Source organism: Dermacentor silvarum, chromosome 3 (genome assembly GCF_013339745.2).
Source record: "Dermacentor silvarum isolate Dsil-2018 chromosome 3, BIME_Dsil_1.4, whole genome shotgun sequence".
Taxonomy (NCBI): domain Eukaryota; kingdom Metazoa; phylum Arthropoda; class Arachnida; order Ixodida; family Ixodidae; genus Dermacentor; species Dermacentor silvarum.
The window spans coordinates 218965473-218987995 of NC_051156.1; the positions used below are offsets into that span (position 1 = coordinate 218965473).

Sequence of the window (22523 nt, forward strand, 5' to 3'; positions counted from 1 at the left end):
CCCCGAATCTTCTAACAATATTCGACTCAAAATTCTTCTTACTCTCCTTGATGATGATGATTTACATTTCCTTCGAAACGGTGCGACGACAAATGGTCAACTAGCCTGCTTGAGTTAGTCAGGTATTATGTAAATCAGTTGCTGTCTAGCATTTTGTCTATCTCTTCTTCATCTTTTCTTTCTTATACTTACAACATCTAGCTCGATATTGAACAATTATCTATGAGTACCAACTCCGGTTCTATCAGTCTCTTCCCTGTGTTTTTTTTTTATCAACACAACGTATTTTATACTTATCTCGACAGCTGACCAGTTAATGCTTCTATCCGCTTTGAATCCCAGCACTTGTGCAAGGTGAATGTTCCCTACGGATCTTGCTTGGCATTCCAGTTACGAGTTGTGTTCCACAGAGTTCACTCTCACTACGCTTCTCAGTTATTGTTGTGGAGTGCCTCTGTAACGCAGCTGACCTATTTTGTGTATGGGCGGCACTGCCATCAACGTTCTCGAGTCGAGGTGGAGCCTTCAGTGAAGGAGCGTTCTAGAATGCGCGGGGGTCAGTGTCAGTACCCACCAGGGTTGCATGCGTCATGACGTAATTATACACTGGCTAACCCCGTTCTTGCAATCAGTGCAACTGCCCCACCCGGGCGTGGACGGAAGGAACGCGCGCAGCACTCTCTTTTATTTTTCTCTGGGCAACATCATTGTACCTATAGCCTTACTGCTACACGACGTCAACAAATGTTGTTCTGTCTCATGACGTCACGATAACGTGACGCCAGGTCCCGCAGTTAGAGCTTCAGTAGTTAAGTTAAAATATCTGTTAAGTGATCCTCAACGCCTGAATACTTGCCAAGTCCCACCTTTTTCGCGCAAGAAACGTGTGATAGAGTTTCTACAGCTTCGAAGATATGTCAGTAAGCTCCCTTAACGAAGTAGGGTTATGCTGTTTGTTTCTTTCTTTCTTTTTGTATCTTTTTAACAACGCGCAACCTGGCAACATAGCAGTTTTTTTTCCTGCGCAGAAAGCACGCGCAGGAAGTTGTAGTTATTTCTTAGTTGTCACAACATACACTACGTTGAAAGAACTGCAGTTGGTTTCCGCTGTTACTAATCGGTCCCAGCTGCCCATTCCGAACGCAATTAGCACCACCGGACACAAAGTTTTTAGCCTATAATGCATATATCGGATATGCTCTAGAATAGTGGCTCCAATATATGAGTTATAGGTGCGATACATGCGTTAGCATTGCATCCGGTGGAGCTAACTGTGTTTGGAGTTGGTAGCTGAGACCCATTAGTAATCGTGGCTACCTTGTTTAGTCAGTAATTTTGCTAACCCTACCATTATCAGCAGCAGTTATACCAAGGTAGTGAATGCTGCGACAACTAGTTAGTAACTGCAACGACCTTTTTTAAAGATTGTATTCTTTAATTGTACCAACCGGCGGTTTATTTCGATATCTCATTCTTTTCGAAATCTCATTCTTTTAGGAATGCGCTTCAAAAGCAGAAATGATCTGATTTTGTGGCTGCTATATATTGACTTGTATTAAATTTCTTACGTTTAAGAGAAGAGGTCAGTCTACTACTGCTAATCAAATTCTGTGTTAGGCATTAAATTTTCTTTGATTCTCGGACTTTAGAACGCCGCCCACCTCGGACGATTTTACCGTCTGCTCATTTCTGTAAATAACGTTTTCCTAACCCTCCTGTCGGACTTTGGAAAGTCACCGCCACCCCTAAATCCACTACATCCCGAAGGAAATGAGATAAAAATATGGTGAACTGTACAGCACACTCGCAAACTCCGCCGTATTTATTATCGAGATCACTTTTTCTATATGTCTAAATGCTGTTCGAACGGCACCACAAGGGTGTTGGAACATCTGTCACAGCTTTTTTTTTCTTTACTTACAACCTGTTATTCATTTGACGAGAAAGAAAATAAAACTGTAATTGAAAAAATGAAAGGAAGACTGCAGCATTGGCTTACTTTTCCCATTCACCGCAGGCCTTGAGAAGTAGCCGTACCTTGGCCGGTTCTGACAAGAGCACCGTATCGTTGATGTCCACGGTAACGTTGGCCGCGCTGAATATGTTATTCAATATCTGGTAGACGTTAACCATAGATCGTCTCTACGAAACAAAAGACGGAACGATAAAAACGAGGATCTGGCGAAATCTTGTCTGATCGCGGTGAAGATCATACACACAGCGCCGACTAAGGTAAAATGTATTCAATGAAATGTTTCGAAGTAGGACGCCGTGGCCTGAATAATGAGAGATTGTGCGTGCAAACCAAGAATCTGTTTTCGCTCAGTGGCGATGACGCAGGCGTCATCCAAGTTGATCGCGTGCCTAGTCGACACAACGTGCCCTGCGAGGGCATTAGACGCCATGTTGCGTTTTATGAGCCAGTGGTGACGCCTGTAGGATAACGCCAATGAAAGAAAACAGCAGGTGATAACACGTACGTAAGTTAAGTACTTCGCCGTTTGCTGTCATTGTGAAGAAGACTCCCGTGGTGAAGCCAAAGTGTATTTTAATTCAAAGCATTTTACCTTAGTCGGCGCTGTGCGTATATTTACTAAAAGACAACGAAAGATTGCACCTTCACGCCCCCCTGATCGCCTGTTGAAACTGCAGAGCACCAAACACTTTTAGTAGCAATGAGGAATCTCGCTGGACCCAACGTTTCAACAAAGGCACTTGTCTTCGTCCGGGTGCTGTTTCACTTGTCGAAACGTTGGCTCGAGGGGCATTCTTTGTTCTACCGCTGGTTATCACTTCCAGCCTCCATTTTCCTGTGAACCTCTGTCTTATCTGGATTCCAGAGGCAATAAACAGCATGACACTTACAGCACTGAGAGAATGCACCATGTAACGGCATCACGTTCTCTTTGAATGGAAACGCTAAATATTCGGAGGCCATATATTATTTATACACTCCTAGACTGTGGCGCGTCTCGACCTCTCGTGATTCAAGAAGTTCGCCACTAACTTCAATGATAAGTGCAGCACTCTAGGGACGACTTACATAAATGCCTACAGTTTTCTCTCCCTACTGATACAATTAAAGCAGCACTGCAGAGGCAGTTTTGTTCGCAATGTGAGACAGTAAAATCATGAAATAATTACAAATGTGTTACGTATGTATGCAGCAATCAGAACTATACTGTGCGTAAAACGTTTACAGGGTGTGGGTTTTTCAAAAAAGCTCACTTTTCGCACAGTGTTGTCGCGCAACTTTTCAAAATGTCGACCAATGTGTAGCTAGTACAGTGGTCGACAGGTGCCCCCCTCCCCTTGGCGCTCGCCAAACTTCATACTTCAGCAAAGTTGCCTACTTGCCAAGAGCAACTTCACTGTACGCGTTCTCTTGGTAGTCACCGATAAGAACAAAACTTGCCCGTAAAGATCCTTATGTCATCAACAACTATTCGGGTTTCTTTCCAAGTCTCACTCCGCATTTGTGCTTTCATTGCTTGGAACACTGAGATGAACAAAGGCTTCCTCACCAAATCGACGTCACTCTGGAGCTCACTGACGCTGGTAATGCTTGGATCAGATTCGCTGCTCTCCTTGGAAAATATCTACGCGCGTGAAAGGGAAAAAGGTGTGCATTTCATTCCGCGGCATTAGACAAAGCTCTTTGCAATATACGCATCACTCAAGGAAGGAAGGATCGCAGATGAAATGAAAGTATGTCAATATAAATGAAGGGAACGACACTACGCACACGTTATACTGCCAAGCGTCTGTTATTATTAGCCGCGCACCAAGCCATTTCTTCGCACGCAAAAATGTCTATACTTGTGTTTTACATCTCAAAATCATGATATGATTATGAGGCACGCCTTAGTGGGGGGACTGCGGGTGTTTTTGGCCACCTGGTTTTCTATATATATATTTTTTTCAAAGTACACCCAATGCGTTGTGCACAGGCGTTTTTGCATTTCGCCTTCGTCAAAATGCGGCACCCGCGGCCGGGATTTGATGCCGCGTCCTCGTTTATAGCAGCGCAACGCTAACGCCACTACGCCACCACGGCTGGTTCTTCGCAAGCAAACGTAGAAGCTTGCTTAGTCCTTCGTAAGGAGCCACTCACTCTCCACCACTTCCATGTTGACGAAGCCAAATTGTGGCGCACGGCTAGTTCGTGCATGACAAAAGTGAAGAACGTATAAAAGCGAAACAATGTGATTGTCGCTACTACTGCTACCGCCGTAAAAAATGAACGCAGACGAGACAGGCTGCGTCGTCTGCTGCCTTTCCGTCTTATCTTACATGTACTGCCCATTATTTCATGGAGATAATATCAGAAACCGCACGTATAGAGTTTCTATACTGCTGAATCTACATGAAAGGGATGACAGAAGCAGCGTAGGGTGCGCCACCTACAGAGGAAGAACCGTGCACAGCCAAATACGGCTCACCTCGGCCAAGGTCATTTCAAACTGCACCATATCATCGACAGTGGAGGCCAGCTGTGTAGCATTTAAGGAGGTCGTGTTGATCCGTTTTATGACCTCGCGTATGTACTCCTTGTAATGAGTTGTGCGCAGGTATTCTCGGTTCACAGGCAGCGAGCCAGACCGCACCTGCAAGGAAATTTTGATAACACAGCATTGGGACATATCGCACTCGTGCATTCCTGGGAAGGATGTCACATTCATGAGGTGCTGTTCGAGTATCAGCTTGCTTCAACGATAAATGTTATTTATACCAATGACATATAGAATGACGTCGAAAGCACTACTTGTACACACCTGTATTTTTTGTAAGCTTTCTCCTAAATTCTCGCTCTGTTTATTTTTAGCGTGGGGCGTACCGACGATGAAGACCCCAAACATGCACCTCATGTTTATTGACGGGGGCATTGCGGGCACATTTATACAGATTTCACCCGTTGTGAAGATAATGCTTTTTGCGTGTCTTACTTTTTTTTATTGTAAAGACCAGCCGTACTACTAGTGCATAACAAAGTGGTAAATGATAATTAACAATTGCGGATTGCTGACCAGTCTGAGCGAGTGTATAGCACGATTTTAAAGCGAATCTTTCTTTGTCTTGTTGAAAACGTCTTGTTGAAGTAGAGTGCAGTCACGAAGGCTGGCCATTTCTTTTATAATAATAATAATAATAATATCAATAATTCAATCAATCAGTCATTTATTTACAGTGCCCAGGAACAACCACGAGGTCTCAGTGTTGGCGCACGCATACATTAAAAAATGAAATAAAAAGAAACAGCAGGGGAATATAAGTAACAAAATATGAACAAACAGAACAATCTTGAAAAGAAGAGTGTACGTACAACAAGGCACGAGGTGAATACAAAAGAAAGATTGACCGCATATCTGCTTGCTTTGCTGCAAGTGACGTCGAAAGACGATAGTCGTCTGCCGCCCCTGCTACGTAACACCCTCTCTTCTCCTCCCTCCCACCCCTTCATGTGAGACTATGACAAAACAACGCAAAGCTCGGATAAGCACAATGACAGCGAGTTGAGAAATATATCAAGATCATGAAAACAGATGTTATAAAGACTGTATTCTGTGGCCGATTGGGTGTTGGAGATGACAGGCAGAAACATGGAAAGGTCTATGTTCTCTGGTGATATTGCGTGGAATACGAAGCGTAATACAACTGAGGAGTTCGGGGCACATGAGGATACCGTGAAGGAGTTTGAAAAGATACAGAAGGTCAGCGCGATTACATCGGGAGCGAAGTAAGGGCAATGACAATAATCCAACAGTGCTAGAGCAAGGTCCAGCGTCCGTGTTAGCAAAGCGGTGATGATATATGCTTAGAAACTTTTTCTATAATAATAATAATGAACACATGGGAGAGTGTCGAGCTTTCGGCTGGTGCGCTTGGCGTGCAATGGTCCATTTAGCATACCAGGTTCCGTTAACGATGAGTGATCTGCCTCTGAGATCCGCACGGCTCTATGTTGTCACGGAATAGGGACGTTAAAAAGGCTGAAGAATTACGAGCAATACTGAATAAAGAATCTGTTTATTGAACTAACTATAGTGGACAGCAAGCAAAATAAGATTTAAATAACTATATCAGCGCGCACGACTCGCGGTCGTCGAATCGAAATTCCATTGCTCGAGCTACGTATCTGTATCATCCGTCATCGTACATTCCTGAACATTAGGTAGCGCTCGCGTCGGTCCAACAATGTACTGCAGCGTTCGAAACGTAGCGTATTGTATCTAATAATGATGGGCCCATCTTGTCATCACGTTACGGCATCATGTTACGACAGAGTATCTTGCGCCGCGTCATAACAGTGATAAATCGATGAAAGCGGCTACCGCCCCCCCCCCCCCCCAAAAAAAAAAAAAAAAAAAAAAAAAAAAAACGATGCATATGCTATACCAATTCATCGGCCTTTGAATGATTGTGTCGTGTCGTTTAAGTTGGATTTACACAATGGGACGGGATGTCTCATTACGCGGGTGAGTATGACGTGGCTACGTCATGCTACATCTACGAGAGCAGCCTGATGATGATGAGAAAACGTTCGTGCATTTAATTGTTTAAAAGAGACAATTAATTTTTTTTCTAATTTGTCAAAAAAGGAAGAAGAAGAAGAGATCCGAAGGAGACACTTTTTCCTTTCATGAGCCTTCCTCCACCTTGTGCGCTTCCGCAGAACTGAATTGCAATATTCAGTGTACATGGGCTACGAGTTGTCGATTAATACGGCCTGGCCTCACTCTGGCGATCTGCTAGCCTCATGGTTAGCTGAGATGGTAAATCAACCAGCCCGGAAATGCGTTGGTTGCGAGTTCGATCCCAGAACCAGGATGAATTTTCCTTCAGTCTGCGATGCTTTCTTCCTCAGAAAGCTGCATTTGATTTCCTTTGTAGCTTCGTGTCACAGTCCCGCCCTGGATGTTCCTTTCAAGACCCAGTGCAATGTTGTGTGTGCTATTTTGAACAACATCGAGTTGAACAAGAGCCTTAGTGTGCATCTGAAGTATGGTAAGTAAATTATATTATTGCTTACGTGTATGATGTTCTTGTTCGTGTCGTGGTTCCGCTTCACTTCGACGTAGACGATGGGCTTATGGTTGAAGGTGACCATCAGGTCGCCGAGCAGCTGACTCCACAGCGGGATGATTACGTCACCCGGACCGTCGGGCCACTCCTCGACACCGATGTTGTGAATGACCTCGTTCCAAGCCTCCTCGTCGTCTCTGTCCTCGTCGTTGCCTAAATACGACAATGAAGTCCGAGGTCACCTATTACAGCGCACATGCGGGATTGACTGAACGCATCGGCTAAGCGAACTGACAACTAACGTGTTAAGCAACCAGTTAATTAATTGGTTGATTAATTGAGATGAGACCCTCAATATTTACACATGGTGCTGTGAACCATGCTCATCGCATATACCAGCGTCTTCAAAAAAGCGTTGAAGTGCTTTCATAGTTTTGTAGTGCGCTATTTTTATGGCCATACACCTAACACTAACACGAGGGAGCATATTTCAGGCTTTTGTTTGGTTTCTTTGATTAAGGAAGTTGTTTCCGCAATTTGTATGCAGTATGTGCCCTATGAAACTATCGACTAATGGCTGCAATAAAGCCTGCTTGCATGATCGATATACCATACATGGCTGTAATGAGTGACATTTTATCAAATAAAGTTTGAAAGAGAGAGTGAGAGAAGGAGATATATTACTCACCACCTAGCATGCAGGCAGAGTGAGCTTTGTATAAGAAACGTTGGAGCCCGCTGGACTGTTCGTAGGATAGCGACAGAGCACCTGCAGAAGTGGGCATACTTGAGTTAGCAATGGCTCATCTGTTTATATTGAAGCGACCTTACAATTAACCATCAAGAGCAGTTTTAGTTGCTTTACCCTCTTTGGTCCACAGCTTTCGTCGGCGTTCGTGGGATGAGTTAAGGAAACACTGAGACAATTATATAGACAGCATGAGTGGCAGTTTTTCTTTCCTTTATTTTTTTCTTTCTTTTGTACGTTTTCTTTTACCTTTCCCTGGGATATTTAGCCCATCACAAAATATATATTCAGCCCTAGCGCTACTGTCGTACACCCTTTGTACTAATGTCTTGTCGTTTCATTGCTTTAACACCACACTGATTTGTGGGCCAGCTGTTCTGCTTCTTCTTCGTGAAAGAAACGGTGGTAGTAAGGTGGATGCTCTAGCGTCTCGGGATTCTTTCGGCCTATCCCGGGATTATTTCGGATTAGGTTATAGAAAAATAGCGGCTCACCGTCAAACCCTTCTGCTACGAGCCTGAGAGTGCCTGCCATACTTCGTCTCCACTTTCCTGTCAATTTCCCAGTTTATTTATTTCTTTTTTTTTCTTTCATACCCAGTCCCATTCCCTCCCAATTCCCCCCTTATTCACAGCATACTCTTTTTACGGAGCCCGTGGCCACACACCTTTCTTTTCTTCTCCCTTTTTCACTACATCTATTTTCTCTCCATTTAATTTTTTGCCTGCATTATTAATTGATCGATCAATCAACCAACCAATTAGGTTGCCTCTATCTGTGCCGCACGTTGCTATCGTTTTAAGGACTAGCCAGGGGCGTGCATCGGCAACCAGACAAGTGTACGCGGGCACGGTACTTGGAGGGCTTGTTTCCAGGCGTTTTGGCTACTGCCACGGCGTCTGTCAGTCTCGTTGGCTCTCTGTCTACATAGCTGTTAGGAGTGCCAAGCATGATTGTCAACTAGACAACGGCTAATGCACCGGCCAATCAAGAACTGCATTTGCGCGCCGAAACCGGGGTAAAACTGGATCCTGTCTTACTTGAAATGTTGTACTTCACCACTTGGTCCAGCGCTTGAAATTGGCCATACACTGTGCCGTACTCGGGCACTTCCTGCCTCGACGTCCACCCACCGCAGGCGAATTGGAAGAAGTTGTCGCAGGGGTCGGCGCTTGTGTCCATGTTTTCTTTGATGTCCGCTCCTATACAAGCAGTCAACATCGGGCTAGTTGTTCTGAGCAGCTTTACCTTATTACATGGGACTCAACGCAAAAGAAGAACACTCATTTGAACAATTGCAGTAATGATCATGATACACTTGCTCGCATCAAACGTTAGGACATCAAAAGTGATAGGGAAAGGGCGCAGGTATGGGCAACAAATGCGCTGGTGCGTGTCTTCGTTTCATTTTGTTATATTTTTCAAGAAAAGTAGCAGCGAAGGAATACATAATCGCCACAAGCAACATGCAGAAGTAGGGTGCGGCATCAAAAGAATAAAATACATTGACATAATTTGTTGAAGGTCACGTAAGTGTACTCCCATCTCCTTAAGACATGTAAAATTACTAACATGCATAGACACTTAGTCAGGTGAAAATGTCGCTAGTCACTGTTGACGAAGGCCATGCCGATGCAGAAACGTTAGTAAAGGCGCCTATTCGTACGTGCGCCATTTCTTTAGTAATTCTGCTTCATTGAGACCGGATAAGTAAAGGTCACGTGCATAGTTTTCGGAAATAACGGAATTGGAATTATCTCTCTCTCTCTCTCTAATAAGGACACGTGGCCTGCCATTATTTATAACGCTTATGTGCACTCGTGGTTCTTCACTGACATAATCAACAATAACCTTCACAATCACCACTATCATCACAACTACCGGCCGTAATAAGCGGTTGGGAGCATAATTAAGGCCGACATTAAAATTCTGCCCACCTTTCTTTGCGCAGGCAGGTGTGCTGCAAACAGCTGGAGCTGACATTCCTGAGAAAAAAGAGCAGTAATTAAGTGCCTGCAGTTAATATAAATGGGGCCACGCCTGTGAAGTTATACATTGTCAAAGGATTGCGAAATGGGCCTGTTGGAAGGTGTTCGAGATGATCAACACACAGAAAAATGAATGCAAAATAAGGAAACACAATTTGTTCGAGAGCGCTTGTACTGTGTTTTCTAATTTTGTACTCGTTTTCGTGCGCGCTGATCCTTTTAAATACAAACTGACTTCAGCTGCGAATTCAGTGCTATCCGAGTACCTTTTCAATGTCACTCTCAACCATACTTTGTTTTTCTAATGTAATAAAGACTTAGTTTCGCCACGGTCCACCTTTCCAGTTAAAAAATTCCCCGATGCTGAACGCTCGCAATGCATACCAACACTCTAATAGTAATTAAGCAAAAGTTACATTTCACAATGCGAGTATACTACAGGTTGCACTGTTAAGACACCTCTTAGGTATTTCCGTCAAGTCATAAGTAGGCATGCCGCAGTCACAGATCGGGGAGGCGGATGGGGTGAGTCTTGTTTATAACTTAGAAGCGCAAACTTGAATGAAAAACAAAAATGAGACACAACACTGCACTGTGTGCATCCCGCCTCGTGTCCTGCGTCTACAGATTGGGTTGTTCAGTTCTAAAGATACTCCTGAAAACCTGCTCGCACATTAACGGTTTCTATCAGTAACATAATAAAGCAAAATAACAATAATTTCTCGCTTAAACAATACATTCACAGATGCGTAGAGCTTCATAGCTGCAAGAAACGCATATAGTGCCTCCACGGAGCTGGTTTGTCGACACTTACCGGTGGAAGCATTCATGATGAAAAATAGAACGAGAATTTTCACTTTCATGCTGCTTATCTCGGATCCTCCCTAAGTTATCAAGACGTTTGTCTAATAAATCTGGCTGTAAAATTATAATCTAACTTGAAATAGCGCTAAATTAAAGGATTCGCCAGTGAAAACATATACAAAAGCAAAGTTGAAGCGTTTTTCTCCGTGCAACTGCACCAACGAGAAAAACGAACAAGCCAGGCGCCTACGGTCTCACTATCGGAAACGTCACGTGATCGGAGAGGGTTAGTACTCGGAAAAGCAGCTGTGCACAAAAACAGTAGTAATATTATAAGCTTGAGCGAACAGCAAACATTTCTCCGTGTCCATATTTAAGCGCGTGTTTTTGCAAGCGCAAATGTGGCCCTTCCCCGTCCACCTATGGCTGCTGCGAGCAAGGCGCGCACAGCTTTCTCACGCGCCCACCAACAAGAAATTACGCGTCCGTCGGCAAACAATACGGCATCGAGACGGTCGTGATTTCAGCCGTTTCCCATTGTGGGGCCGACTGTATCGTAAATGCGTGACTCGAGCCTAATACGCGTGAGCGCTATAGCATTCCCACCGACCACCGTGTTTCTCGCGCGTTTCCCTCCTTTGTTTGACAGCTCTTCTTCGCTTCCTTATTTCCTCTCATTACACTCGTCACTCCCGTTGTACACTCCCGTTGCCTTAATTGCCGGCTCACAGGCAGCCACATTTCCCGGGATGTCATTAGCTAACAAACAAAAATAACGGCAGATCCAACGCACTTGTAACCAATGTTAAGCGAAGACATTTTCAAATGTTTCAATTAAATGCCCCGCAAAAAGCCACATCATGCCTGGGAAGATATTTTATTTCCAAGCGCGCGCAAGGAGCTGCTCCCGTTCTTCTACCGTCGAAGAAGTTATGTGTCATTTCACTTCACGGTAACGCACATGTTTGTGTTCTGTGGCACTAATAAAGTAAAGGTATTTCAATCTGTTTCTAATCCATTTCTGCGACTAGCCTTCCCCGATTCGTCAACATTTTTCGGGACGCGCCCACCTCGCCTGTCTGTCACGTAAGGCCACGAAAACTGCAATAACTCCCCATCTGAAATGACGTGTACACACTGATTATTCATGATTAGGCCGAACAAAAGAAGAAAGAAGTCATTTCCGATTCTATCCCTTTCTCGCTTTTAGCACTCCGCTATCGTTCAAGTTTCTTTCCGGCTGCGCCCACATTCACCTGTCTCTTCGCGCAACGTCACAAAACCTCGAAAACTCACCACGTCAAAGTGACGTGGACATACTAAAGATGCCCATTAATGTGCCGAAAGAAATTGCTTTTTTTTTAATAGACGAAGACTGCCTCGTTCCGAACGAAATAGAAGATTTCTGCTCACCGATGGCTCTAGGAATTGACTACAGAGATCTGCTGTCGAGAGTGGATTTATTTGAGCATAATAAAGAAAAAAAATTGTGTGGCAGTACAACATTGTCGAGCCCTTTCGGCACGTACAAGACATCGCTCCGCCAACTCTTCTTCACTGAGGATCTGTTATTAGCGGCATTTTTTCCTCCCCGTTGCATGCCGCCGCAATTTTCGATTAGCCACCGCCAGCTAAGCAAGAGGAAGCGGACCAATCGCACACGCCGGCACCACCCTTTTTATCCGGTTGTCTACTTTCATTGGGCTAGGTTGGCCCCAACGGAACCCTCTCCACTTATGCGCGCTCCTCACCTTTTGTCAGCGAATTAGATAAGAAAAGCCTGTCAATGTAGCCAATACTAGTCGCTTTGAAAGCTAGCAATAGTGGCCTCTATATAAACGAGGAGAGCGTTTGGTTGGGTTGCTCAAGCAACGTACGCTGCCGGTCACCGGTCAATGCTTGCGTCGACGCTTACGTAAATTTGACGTCGGGAGTTTCGAATAAAGTCAGAATGGCATAGTTTTACGTTATACGGCCCCTGCACCACTGTTTTTCATCATAGCGAATGCGTGCCTCCGCCACAAGACGGCAAGACGCGGAGACCCCCACGACGCGACCCACGAGACCCTACGTGACCCATGCGACCACGAATTGCACTGTGTCTGGGATCAGCCAAGTTTGGATTGCATCCCATCTTCGGGATCGGCCAGTTTAACTCGGCGGCAGATCGACCGAGAAACCAAGGAGAGGAAATGCAGGGAGGTCAACCAGATGAGCTTCCGGTTTGCTAACCTACACTGGCTCATCATCATAATCAGCCTATATTTATCTCCATGGCAGGACGAAGGCCTGCCGTACGTGGACATAAATGGATATAATCCATCGTTGAATATCCCTTCCTGAAGCCAGCCTGTTCTCTTGGTTGGCTGAAGTCAAGTGTTGCCCTGATTCTATTTGAAATCACCTTGGTGAATATTTTATACAATACTGAAAGCAAGCTATAATTCTTCAATTCTTTAACGTCTCCCTTCTTATGTATGAATATAATGTTGGCGTTCTTCCAGCTTTCTGGTACGCTTGAAGTCGTGAGGCATTGTGTATAAAGAGCCGCAAGCTTTTCAAGCATGGTATCTCCTCCATCTTTGATTAAATCGATTCTCCAGCAGCTTTTCCCCTGGTCATGTCTTTCAAGGCCCTTCTAACTTCATCGCTAGTTATAGAAGGAGCCTCTGTATCCTGTTCATCACTACTTCGAATGAAAGCAGCTTGGCTGGTCTGGGCACTGTACAGGTCAGTATAGAATTCTTCCGCTGCTTTTACTATCTCATCGAAATTGCTGATGATATTACCCTGCTTATCTTTCAGTGCATACACTTTGCCTTTTCCTATGTCAAGTTTTCTTCTCACTGATTTCATGCTGCGTCCATATTTTACTGCTTCCTCAATCTTTCCCACGTTATAATTTCAGATATCCCTTACTTTCTTCTTGTTGATCAGTTTCGACGGTTCAGCGAATTCTATCTGATCTCTCGAGTTTGACACTTCGAACGTTTCGAGCAATAGCTCACACCCCCCTAAACAAGCAAAACATGCAATGGCTCATACCCCGATAAGGCACTCAGCAAAGTGAAGCGAACAGCGCATACATTCATTGAAATCACCCATACAACACACAGAACAGCATATGTTTCAATAAGGAACAAGCTCAAAACAAGCATCCGAAACATGAGTAAAGCACTGTATGCCCTCTCAGCAGTTGTAGTGGTGGTTTTGCAACAGCTTCGCTGAATATCCACTTTCACAGGGCCGCGGCATGGAATTTTTGCTCGCTTAGGAGGGTATGAGCCACTGCTGCTGATGATGATACTTTTTCAAGTACGGCGCATTATATGTGAGATAAGAATAGCTCATGCAATGAACGACTCGCTCATAAAATGGCACAGAATGTTCCGCACAGAATATTCCGTGCTTGTCTTCTTGCTCTCACTCATTTTCCCCCCAGATTTTTAACGAAGAAATATTAAACTTTAACCAGGACTAACTCTTTAACTCATCATGAACCAACAAGCTCAGGCAAAGCTACTGTTGATGTTCTTTAGCTACTACGTGATGGTAGACTATTCTGACGCGTGCTACGAGCTGCTCGTGACTGCGTAATTCTGCACTGCCTCTGTATATGACACTGGCAGTCTGTGTGATTACGTGGTGTCTAGTCATTCTATGGAACATCACCCAGACAGATAGTCTTAAATTGTTTCATCCTTCCCTTCACTGCATCCATCTCATCCATCTTATGTACACTTTTCTCTTTGCCTATACAGCCAAACGGAGATAACCTCCTGTTAGCCTCCCTGTCTCTCCTTTCCTTGTATTCGTCCCACTCTCTCTCCATTGTCAATCAATCTTCTGGCGGCGTTTTTTCCTTGTGGCTGGGCATTTTTTTTTATATTGGACCTGTTATGCTGAACAACCCCGACTCTCGTCAGATTACCGTAGCAAATAAACATTATGCTTGTTCGGTACTTTTCAGGGAGGCCACGTGGTGTGTCAAGGGTTGATGGCTGTTCTTCTGCGGCGCTTTAGTGCAGCTGTAAGACTTGAGCGATACATTTGCGGTGTCGGGCGCAGCAGATGTCTCCCTTACTCCACAGTTCACAAGATCTCTCATTTCACTTTCTCTATTTTTAAGAAGTTCGACTTTCGTCTGCTGCGTCGTCGCGCTGCTAGTTTTTGTGAATAACGTTTTTCTCTTTACACGCAATACCTCTCTCTCTTATGACAATGCCGTGGACACGACGTAGATGACGGGTAAAGGTATAAAAATAAACGACGGCTCGCTGAGTAGGTCAACTGGGGATACCAAGCTTTTTCTCAGCTTGCATAAATAATTGTTCTTGCCCTTTCATTGAAGTACATTTAGAGATTACGATGTCAGGCCAGCTAAACTTGCGCCAGAGTGATTGTCTGCCTTATAATTAAGCGCATCGTAGGTGTGCCAGTAACGTGTTCCAGCTCCTTGGGCAAACAAACCGAAAGCGACGATACGGAACACGCAGACAAGAAGCCGCCTTGTGTTTTTTTGATGGAAGACCTGCAGGCGAAGGAACACAAAGGAAATCCGCGTAGCGTGTTTCGCCGGCTCCAGTGCGGCCGGCAGCTGCTCTCGGAAAAGGCCACGGCTTTTGACGGTGAGAGCTGCGACGTCGTCTGCGGGCGACGGCGACGTCAGATCATTTGGGAAGATGGCCGCCTTGTCTGTCTGCACTTCAACAGACTAACAGGGAACCGGGGGTGAGTGGCCATTGTTCACGGTTCTCTCTAGCGTCACAGTTTCTGTGAAATCGGGCAGCAGCTGAAAATTGGCGGTGAATCAAAGATGGCATAGTCCTCTGTTCCATAAAGGCGTTGAGTGTGCGATTCGTTTCAGTACATCAAAACCTCGGCAAGTGAGAGTATTTCTCGCATTTTGACGCCATCATAACGCAGCCTTCAACGATACCGTCGATCTGTCTGCCTAGCACGAAGCACCGGAACTCATTAGATGGTGAGTCAGTGTGGAGAGCAAAATGATCTCGCGAAAGCTAAGACGTACTGATGATGCAGTAAAAGCGGATATAGATTTTTCGAAGAAAAGCAACGTTAATCAGGGCATCACAGTTTTGGCAAAAATGTCAGTTTGACCAGCCAGAGATTCTCCGTGTAAATGCGGTTTTTAACTGCCATATTTTGTTGAACACGCATTGCTTGACAGGAGAATTGGTCATACACTATGCTAATTATAAATGCATGTGCGTTAAATCAAAGGCAGATGAGCAAAGAGTTCGAAATATCGCTCTTAAAAACAAGTGTGTCGCTAACGATGACCTTTAGGTATTTCGGCAGGACGTTCACCGAGCTTCGTGTCAATGTGCGTTACGAAAATGCTGCCGTGGCAGGCAGCATAATCTCTCGGAAAAAACCGAAGCATTTAAAAAAATAACAATCTATACGGGTAAACTTTAAAGTAGCAATATATTTATACCAAAAATTTGTGCTCAAGCTAGAAAACAGAGCGATGCAACATATGGGCATGTACAGCTTGTTGTAAGAGGTCTCCCAGTTCGCTGTGTTATAAACAAACTCAACATAAAAATAGCACTTGTTCCAACTTTATTCAAATGAAAGTGTTTCTGCGCTGTACACGGCATAGGTCAACACAAAAGACACATTCATTTAGTTTTAATCCCTCTACGATTCTCCAAGTCAGAACAAGGGGCACTCGTTTAAATGAGCTGGCAAAAAATACGTTGCTAATACAGCTCAACTTTTTATGAAAAAAAACTATCAGTTATTATTTGCAAATATTTTTCAACCTAGTGCTGCTTTCTCAACTAAGACATAATTGTAGCCACAAAATCCCGGGTGTCCAATCAGATAGCCAAGATTAGGAAAAATCGGAAAATAGAAAAACAACGCGCGGCACAGCGCTACAGCAATGTTTGAAGTTGTAGAAATTTTCGCATTTGCATTTAATCGTTAAAAAATAAATTTAAGCTATTTTACAGAGAACACACAACTACTACAAGTCCTCATTTGTAGGCTTTGGGGCGGTGAAAAAAAAAAGAAATCCTCAGAAGCAGGTCGACGAGATGGCTGCAAAGCAACGACATTCACCGGTCATACGCTTGACGTAAAGATCAAAAGCAGTGAAGAGTCCACGTGTTCTTGAAAGTGACTGGTCAGCCTGAACGTCTGTGACGTGACCTTATGGTGCGACCACCGTGCATATCGCGCAATATGATTGGGTGGGTAGTATCATAGTCGTTTGAAATGTACAGTCGTGAAAAACGACGGTAAGCTGGTACAACCGAAAGTGTCGACAATCTTGCATAGTGGCCTCGAACGTTTTCTCCCCTTTGACTCACCAGGAAACGAATGATTAGCGGAAAATGAAAACAATCGAATCAAAGGTGATTATTGCTTTATGGATCTTTGCCCTCGGGATGTCGCAAGTACTAGTAGAATCAAGGCGTGCCCACAAAGGTAAGCTTTTCGCTTGATTCAACTCTCGGCAAACACGCAATGCAAAAGCTGTTAAGTGTGGCTCGCGCTCTGGTTGGTTCTTGCTGCAAGTGGCCCAAAAGTTATTATTTGTGCAAATGCAGGTGCACACAAAATAATAATATGAACACAATGTTACGCAGATGCACACAAACTCTTGGTATAATATAGTTCTTTTTTCATCCCCATTGCACTTCAATGCGCGGCACGGGTCGAAAGGGCAAATCTTTAAAATAGCTATGCACGAATCAATTTCTATTTTTATTCCTTTGGCTTGCAGAATTGCAGATAAATATTCTGCTTCTCAATGAACAAAAAGCAAGCCAAAATAAACAGAAGAGAAGAAGACGTGAATTTATTATAGCAGCTGTGACTATCGATATTTGCCTGCCAACACTACGCGCCTAGGTCGTTACAGAATTGATTTGAAGACACCGGTGAAACCCATCAAGGAATATGTAGCCCAACAATGATTTTCTAGTTGTAGCGTATTAGGATGAAGAAAATAAATTTATTCGTGCCTCTTCGGCACCCCATGAAGCTTTTTATGATCATTATTTCCCCGCCCCCTTAAAAAAATATTGTTGCATATTTTTATTTTATCACAGTTAAATATACCATCGTTATTCTGCATTGTGCGAAGAGTGCCGTTATCTGTTGACGTTTACAATACATTTGTTGTATATTGTTTTATTCGTTTTAAGTAAATGTTGGAAAATGTCTGAAATGTTAGCAGACATTATTGACGTCTGTTTTATAAATGTTAAGCGTTTAAGTAACATATAAAAGCTAACATTACTAAAAATTATGAAGATATAAAGAAAATTATTTCACGATAATATATGCTAGCAATTTGTATGCAATAAGTGCACACGAAGAATGCTGTTTTTGTGTTACACATTACAAAGCCTTATATACAGTTTCTTTTCTTTTTCACTTAGAATACTTCTGTTTAAAAAGCTCACAAAAGCTACTCGAATGACGTCACCAGAGATTATCCCGGGCGGATATTATCTGCAAGAAAAACGAATGCAAGCAATTCATTAATAAGCTACCTAACTTCTTTTTTACAAACCTTGCACTGTTGTCTGCGTTTTCGCTTTGTTTCGTTGCAATCTCTGGGAGCTGCCGCTCCCTCGTTGCGGCAATGGACGAAGATACTTCCGAGGACCTTCCTGGCGCGCAGCCGTCAGGCCGGCTTACGTCCAGGAAACGCGGGAGCCAGTCAAGTGACACGGACAGCGAGGCCACCGAGTTGTACTCGGACAGCTACGATTCCTCGGACGACGACTTCAAGGTTGTCATGAGCCGAAAGGCAAAAAGAAGACTGCTGCGAGCGTCATCGCCGGCAAGTGTCTCCACCGTGAAGGATACACCACAGCACTGGCCGCACACTGTGCTCTTCTTGCCCGTGGACCCCACGACCAATCTGCGGCTCCTGAACAGGCAGGTCCTTTCAACGTTACTCGAGGGTATTGCACCGAATGAGATTAAGGATGTGAGAATCAACTCACGGAAGAATGTCATGGCTGTAGACGTTTTCCATCGTAGCGCACTACAAAGCCTTCGGAATGTCACAGAAATTGACAAAGTACAAGTGCGACCACAGATTGCTACTGGCGGTAACGGCACTGTTGGCGTCATTTATGACGTCGACATTTCCATTTCGAGCGACGACTTGCCAATATTAATAAAGCCAGCAACTGAAGGCACGCTCATCGCTCATCTTACCAGACTCGGAAACACACGCTGCGTGAAGCTTGTGTTTGAGGGAGATTGCCTTCCCTCTCACGTCAAAGTTGGTCATGTCCGCCATCCAGTTCGACCATACATACCGAAGCCCCTGCAATGTCACAAGTGCTTCAAGATTGGCCACATAAAAAGCGTTTGTGCTAACAATGCCGTGTGCCCACGGTGCGCTGAGTCCCATTTAGAAGACGCCTGCCGCGCGACCGTCCTGAAGTGCCCTAATTGCGGCGGTTCCCACGAAGCCTCATCGAAGGATTGCCCGCGGGTGCGGAAGGAATTCGCGGTTCTAAAGCGCCTGGTTCGGGATCATTCCACACACCGCGAGGCTGCCGCTACACTTAGACGGCGACGGCATCGCCACCGAAAAGCGCAACGTAAAACCGCACAAAGCAACACAACGTCTTCCGCCACAACGGCTGCTCCATCAAGGCGTAACGCGAACATGAAAGATGCCGCGCAAGCGAAGAAAATGTCAAGTGTCGATCATCCTGAAGAGTGGCCCGCACTTCCAAGTGCACAACCTGCCACGGAGACACCTCGAATGCCACCTCCATCGACACCCTCACCAACCACTGCTCCAACGACGACTGGTGATCGCCAAGTTATTATAATGTTGCGGTCACTGATGGATGCTATGCGAGTTCTCCTCAACAACATGAAAACCCCTGCGGCGCAGAGCGCGCTGCAGGTGCTGGACGCCCTGGGTCCAGTGCTTGCGGCCCTAGGGTAAAGCAATGGCCCGCCAGAAGTCATCGTTCAGAGAGGAGGTCCAGAATGCATCTGTCTTTGAATGGAACGCCAGAGGACTTAAGTCGCGTATGTCCGATTTTCGACAGTTTGTATTCGTAAATCAGTTTCCCATTATTGTCATTTGTGAGCCAAACCTGTCATATCCCATCAGACTGTCCGGGTATGAGTGCATTACGTCTTCCACCCAGGGGCAATGGAGCAAGGTTATTGTTTTCATACGCTGTGACTTGACATATGTTCATCATCCAGTGCCACCTGACACTGAAAACCAGTACGTGTGTTTGACTGTGAAGAAGAGCAAGGTCACCTTCACAATTCTGGGAGCCTACCTATCACCATCAAGTCGTCTAAACTGCGAGCGCTTACGGAAAATTTGACAACGACTCCACAGCCATGGGTTATCACTGGGGATTTCAATGCCCACCATTACCTCTGGGGGAGCTCCAAAATTAACTCGAGGGGCAGAAGATTGGTGTCGATTGCTTGTGAACAAGAACTTTGCTTGTTAAATGACGGAAGCCCCACCTATCTGCGAGGAACGGCGTATAGTAGCTGTCTTGACCTCAGCTTTGTTTCGCGCTCCTTTAACAGAAGAGTGAAATGGTTCGCGGACTTGGAAACGCGGGGAAGTGACCACATCCCAACTTATCTCACGATTGAGGGGCTGACTAGCTCCAAGTGCTCCGGTGCCGTCCAATCCATCGACTGGCCGAAATTTAAATCAATCCTGGAAGACCGCTGTCGAGACGAGATGCCATCCAGCCTAGGGGACGCAATAAAAGGTGCCTTACAGGTTGCCACACATTCGACTCTGAAAAGCTCCAAACGCACCGAATTCGACATCGAGCTAGAGAAACTTCGTGCACTTCGACGCCGTGCGGAACGAAGATATAGGCGCACAAAGTCCATTCATGATTTGAGATTGGCCAGACGCACACAGAAGAAAATACAGCGTCGAATGAATAAGCTGGCTTCACAACGATGGGCGTCTTTCTGCGAGTCTCTGGATCCGCGAAAGCCTTTGTCTCTTATATGGAGAACTGTTCGGGGCCTCCGTGCAACCCCTGGACAGCACCACCCATTTAATTCCCTCGCCCTTTACCTACAATGCAGCGAGATTGAAGTCGCAGAATCTTTTTGTAGGAGGATTGCCGGTGTAGCAAGTTCCACTGGAACGCAGACTCCTGACCACTCACCATCCTCACGTGATCCCCGTATGGAGTGCCCTTTTTCTCTGGACGAACTTGAAGCTGCGCTCGCTTTATGCAGGCGTTCCTCAGCCCCAGGACCAGATGGCATTACATACCGCGCTTTGTGTAACCTTGGTGAACGAGCTCGAATGGCACTCTTGCTCCTGTACAACGACTCGTGGCAGACAGGCACCGTTCCCCAGGAATGGAAATCAAGTCGCCTGATTCCGCTCCTCAAAGCTGGCAAGTCGCCTTTGGACATTTCGTCATACCGTCCGATCGCGCTTGCAAGTTGTGTAGGCAAAGTAATGGAACGGATGGTTCTAACGCGACTGGAGTGGTACCTAGAGCACTATCAAATTTACCCAGACACGTTAACAGGATTCAGGCGCGGCCGTTCGTCTATAGACAACGTTGTCGATTTGGTAACGTATGTCGAATTCCAGAAGGCCTGCAAACGCTTGTCTGCTGCCTTGTTTCTAGACGTTAAAGGAGCTTACGACAACGTCACCCATGAAGCCATCCTTAAAGCGCTAGAAGTAATAGGACTTGGTGGCAAGACATACCTCTGGGTTCGCAGCTACCTACAGATGCGATCATTCTACGTGCTCACCGGGGATGGCCCGACACCCCAGTATTACAGTAGCCGCGGAGTCCCTCAAGGCGGAGTACTAAGCCCGACGCTTTTTAATCTGACCCTTATTGGACTAATCGAGAACCTGCCAAGCACCGTTCGACTCTCTATCTACGCCGACGACATTTGTATCTGGACGTCGGGGGTGACACGGCTTCAGCTTCGCGCTCGGCTTCAGAAGGCGGCTTCATCGACATCATGCTACCTTCGTAAACAAGGACTGGAGGTGACGTGGGAAAAGTGCGCAGTGGTGGCATTTACGCGGAAGCCAATGTCTGCATACGGCATATCAATCAACCGACAAGTGATATCGTTCAGCAAGAGTCACAGGTTCTTGGGAGTTGTGATTGACAGAGATCTGTCCTGGACTCCTCACGTCAACCACGTGAAAAAGCGCCTGATGGCTATTTGTCATCTGTTCAAGTTCCTTGCAGGAAAGAACTGGGGGGTATCCACACAACCCATGTTACAGCTATACAGGGTGTTGTTTGTTGGGTTCCTCCGGTACAGCCTACCTGTTATATCCAACACCTGCAAAACTAATTTGCGTACAATTCAGAGCATTCAGGCGCAAGCTCTTAGGATATGCCTTGGAGTACCACGCAGTGCGTCAACGGCTGAAACTATCGCCATTGCTCAAGATTATTCTATCACAACGCACATCGCCATCGAGACAATGCGTGCACATGTCAGGCACATTGCCCGGACTCCTTGCCACCACCTCGCCGCACTCACCGTGGAAAGACCCCGCACGTCATATAGCACAACTGTCAGTGCATATCGTGCCTCGATTACATCGGGGTACGCACCTCCGGTCAGGCTGGTGTCTCCTCCATGGTGTTTGTGCCGCCCTGAAGTCCGACTTAGAATTCCAGGACTGCAGAAAAAGTCAGATTTATCACCGTCTGCACTAAAGCAATTGAGCTTACTTCTGTTGTACGAGAGATACAGCAGTCACGTGCACGTCTATACGGACGGGTCAACTACATCGACCAGTTCTGGCGGTGCTGTGTTTATACCGACGAGAGGATTAACAATGCGATTCAAGACCTCACATGTCACGACGTCCACGGCTGCAGAGCTCACGGCTCTGCGCAGTGCACTACAATTTATAGACGCAGAGAGTCCTGGCACATGGGCCGTGTTTTCCGACTCGA

At 45.4% G+C, this 22523-nt stretch overlaps 2 protein-coding genes across 6 annotated transcripts in view; one reads left to right on the top strand and one right to left on the bottom strand.

The window, feature by feature from the left end:
- Positions 1-22523, bottom strand: part of LOC119444205 (neprilysin-1-like) — an 85725-nt gene that overhangs the window by 21380 nt on the left and 41822 nt on the right. Inside the window, exons 1-8 of one of the 2 annotated variants that reach the window (XM_049664330.1) lie at positions 10574-10771; positions 9709-9756; positions 8812-8973; positions 7712-7792; positions 7031-7236; positions 4443-4607; positions 3525-3599; positions 2000-2142 (exon numbers count right to left, since the gene is read on the bottom strand). In XM_049664330.1, coding sequence (XP_049520287.1) covers positions 2000-2142; positions 3525-3599; positions 4443-4607; positions 7031-7236; positions 7712-7792; positions 8812-8973; positions 9709-9756; positions 10574-10622 — 929 coding nt within the window. In that variant the 5' untranslated portion in view covers positions 10623-10771. Of the gene's footprint in view, positions 1-1999; positions 2143-3524; positions 3600-4442; positions 4608-7030; positions 7237-7711; positions 7793-8811; positions 8974-9708; positions 9757-10573; positions 10772-22523 lie in introns of those variants that run through there. The other variant, XM_037708643.2, reaches the window with a different exon arrangement.
- Positions 15141-22523, top strand: part of LOC119446682 (membrane metallo-endopeptidase-like 1) — a 41527-nt gene continuing 34144 nt past the window's right edge. Inside the window, exons 1-2 of one of the 4 annotated variants that reach the window (XM_049664329.1) lie at positions 15141-15294; positions 16911-17025. In XM_049664329.1, the coding sequence (XP_049520286.1) occupies positions 16932-17025 (94 nt within the window). In that variant the 5' untranslated portion in view covers positions 15141-15294; positions 16911-16931. The other 3 variants (XM_037711175.2, XM_049664327.1, XM_049664328.1) reach the window with 3 other exon arrangements.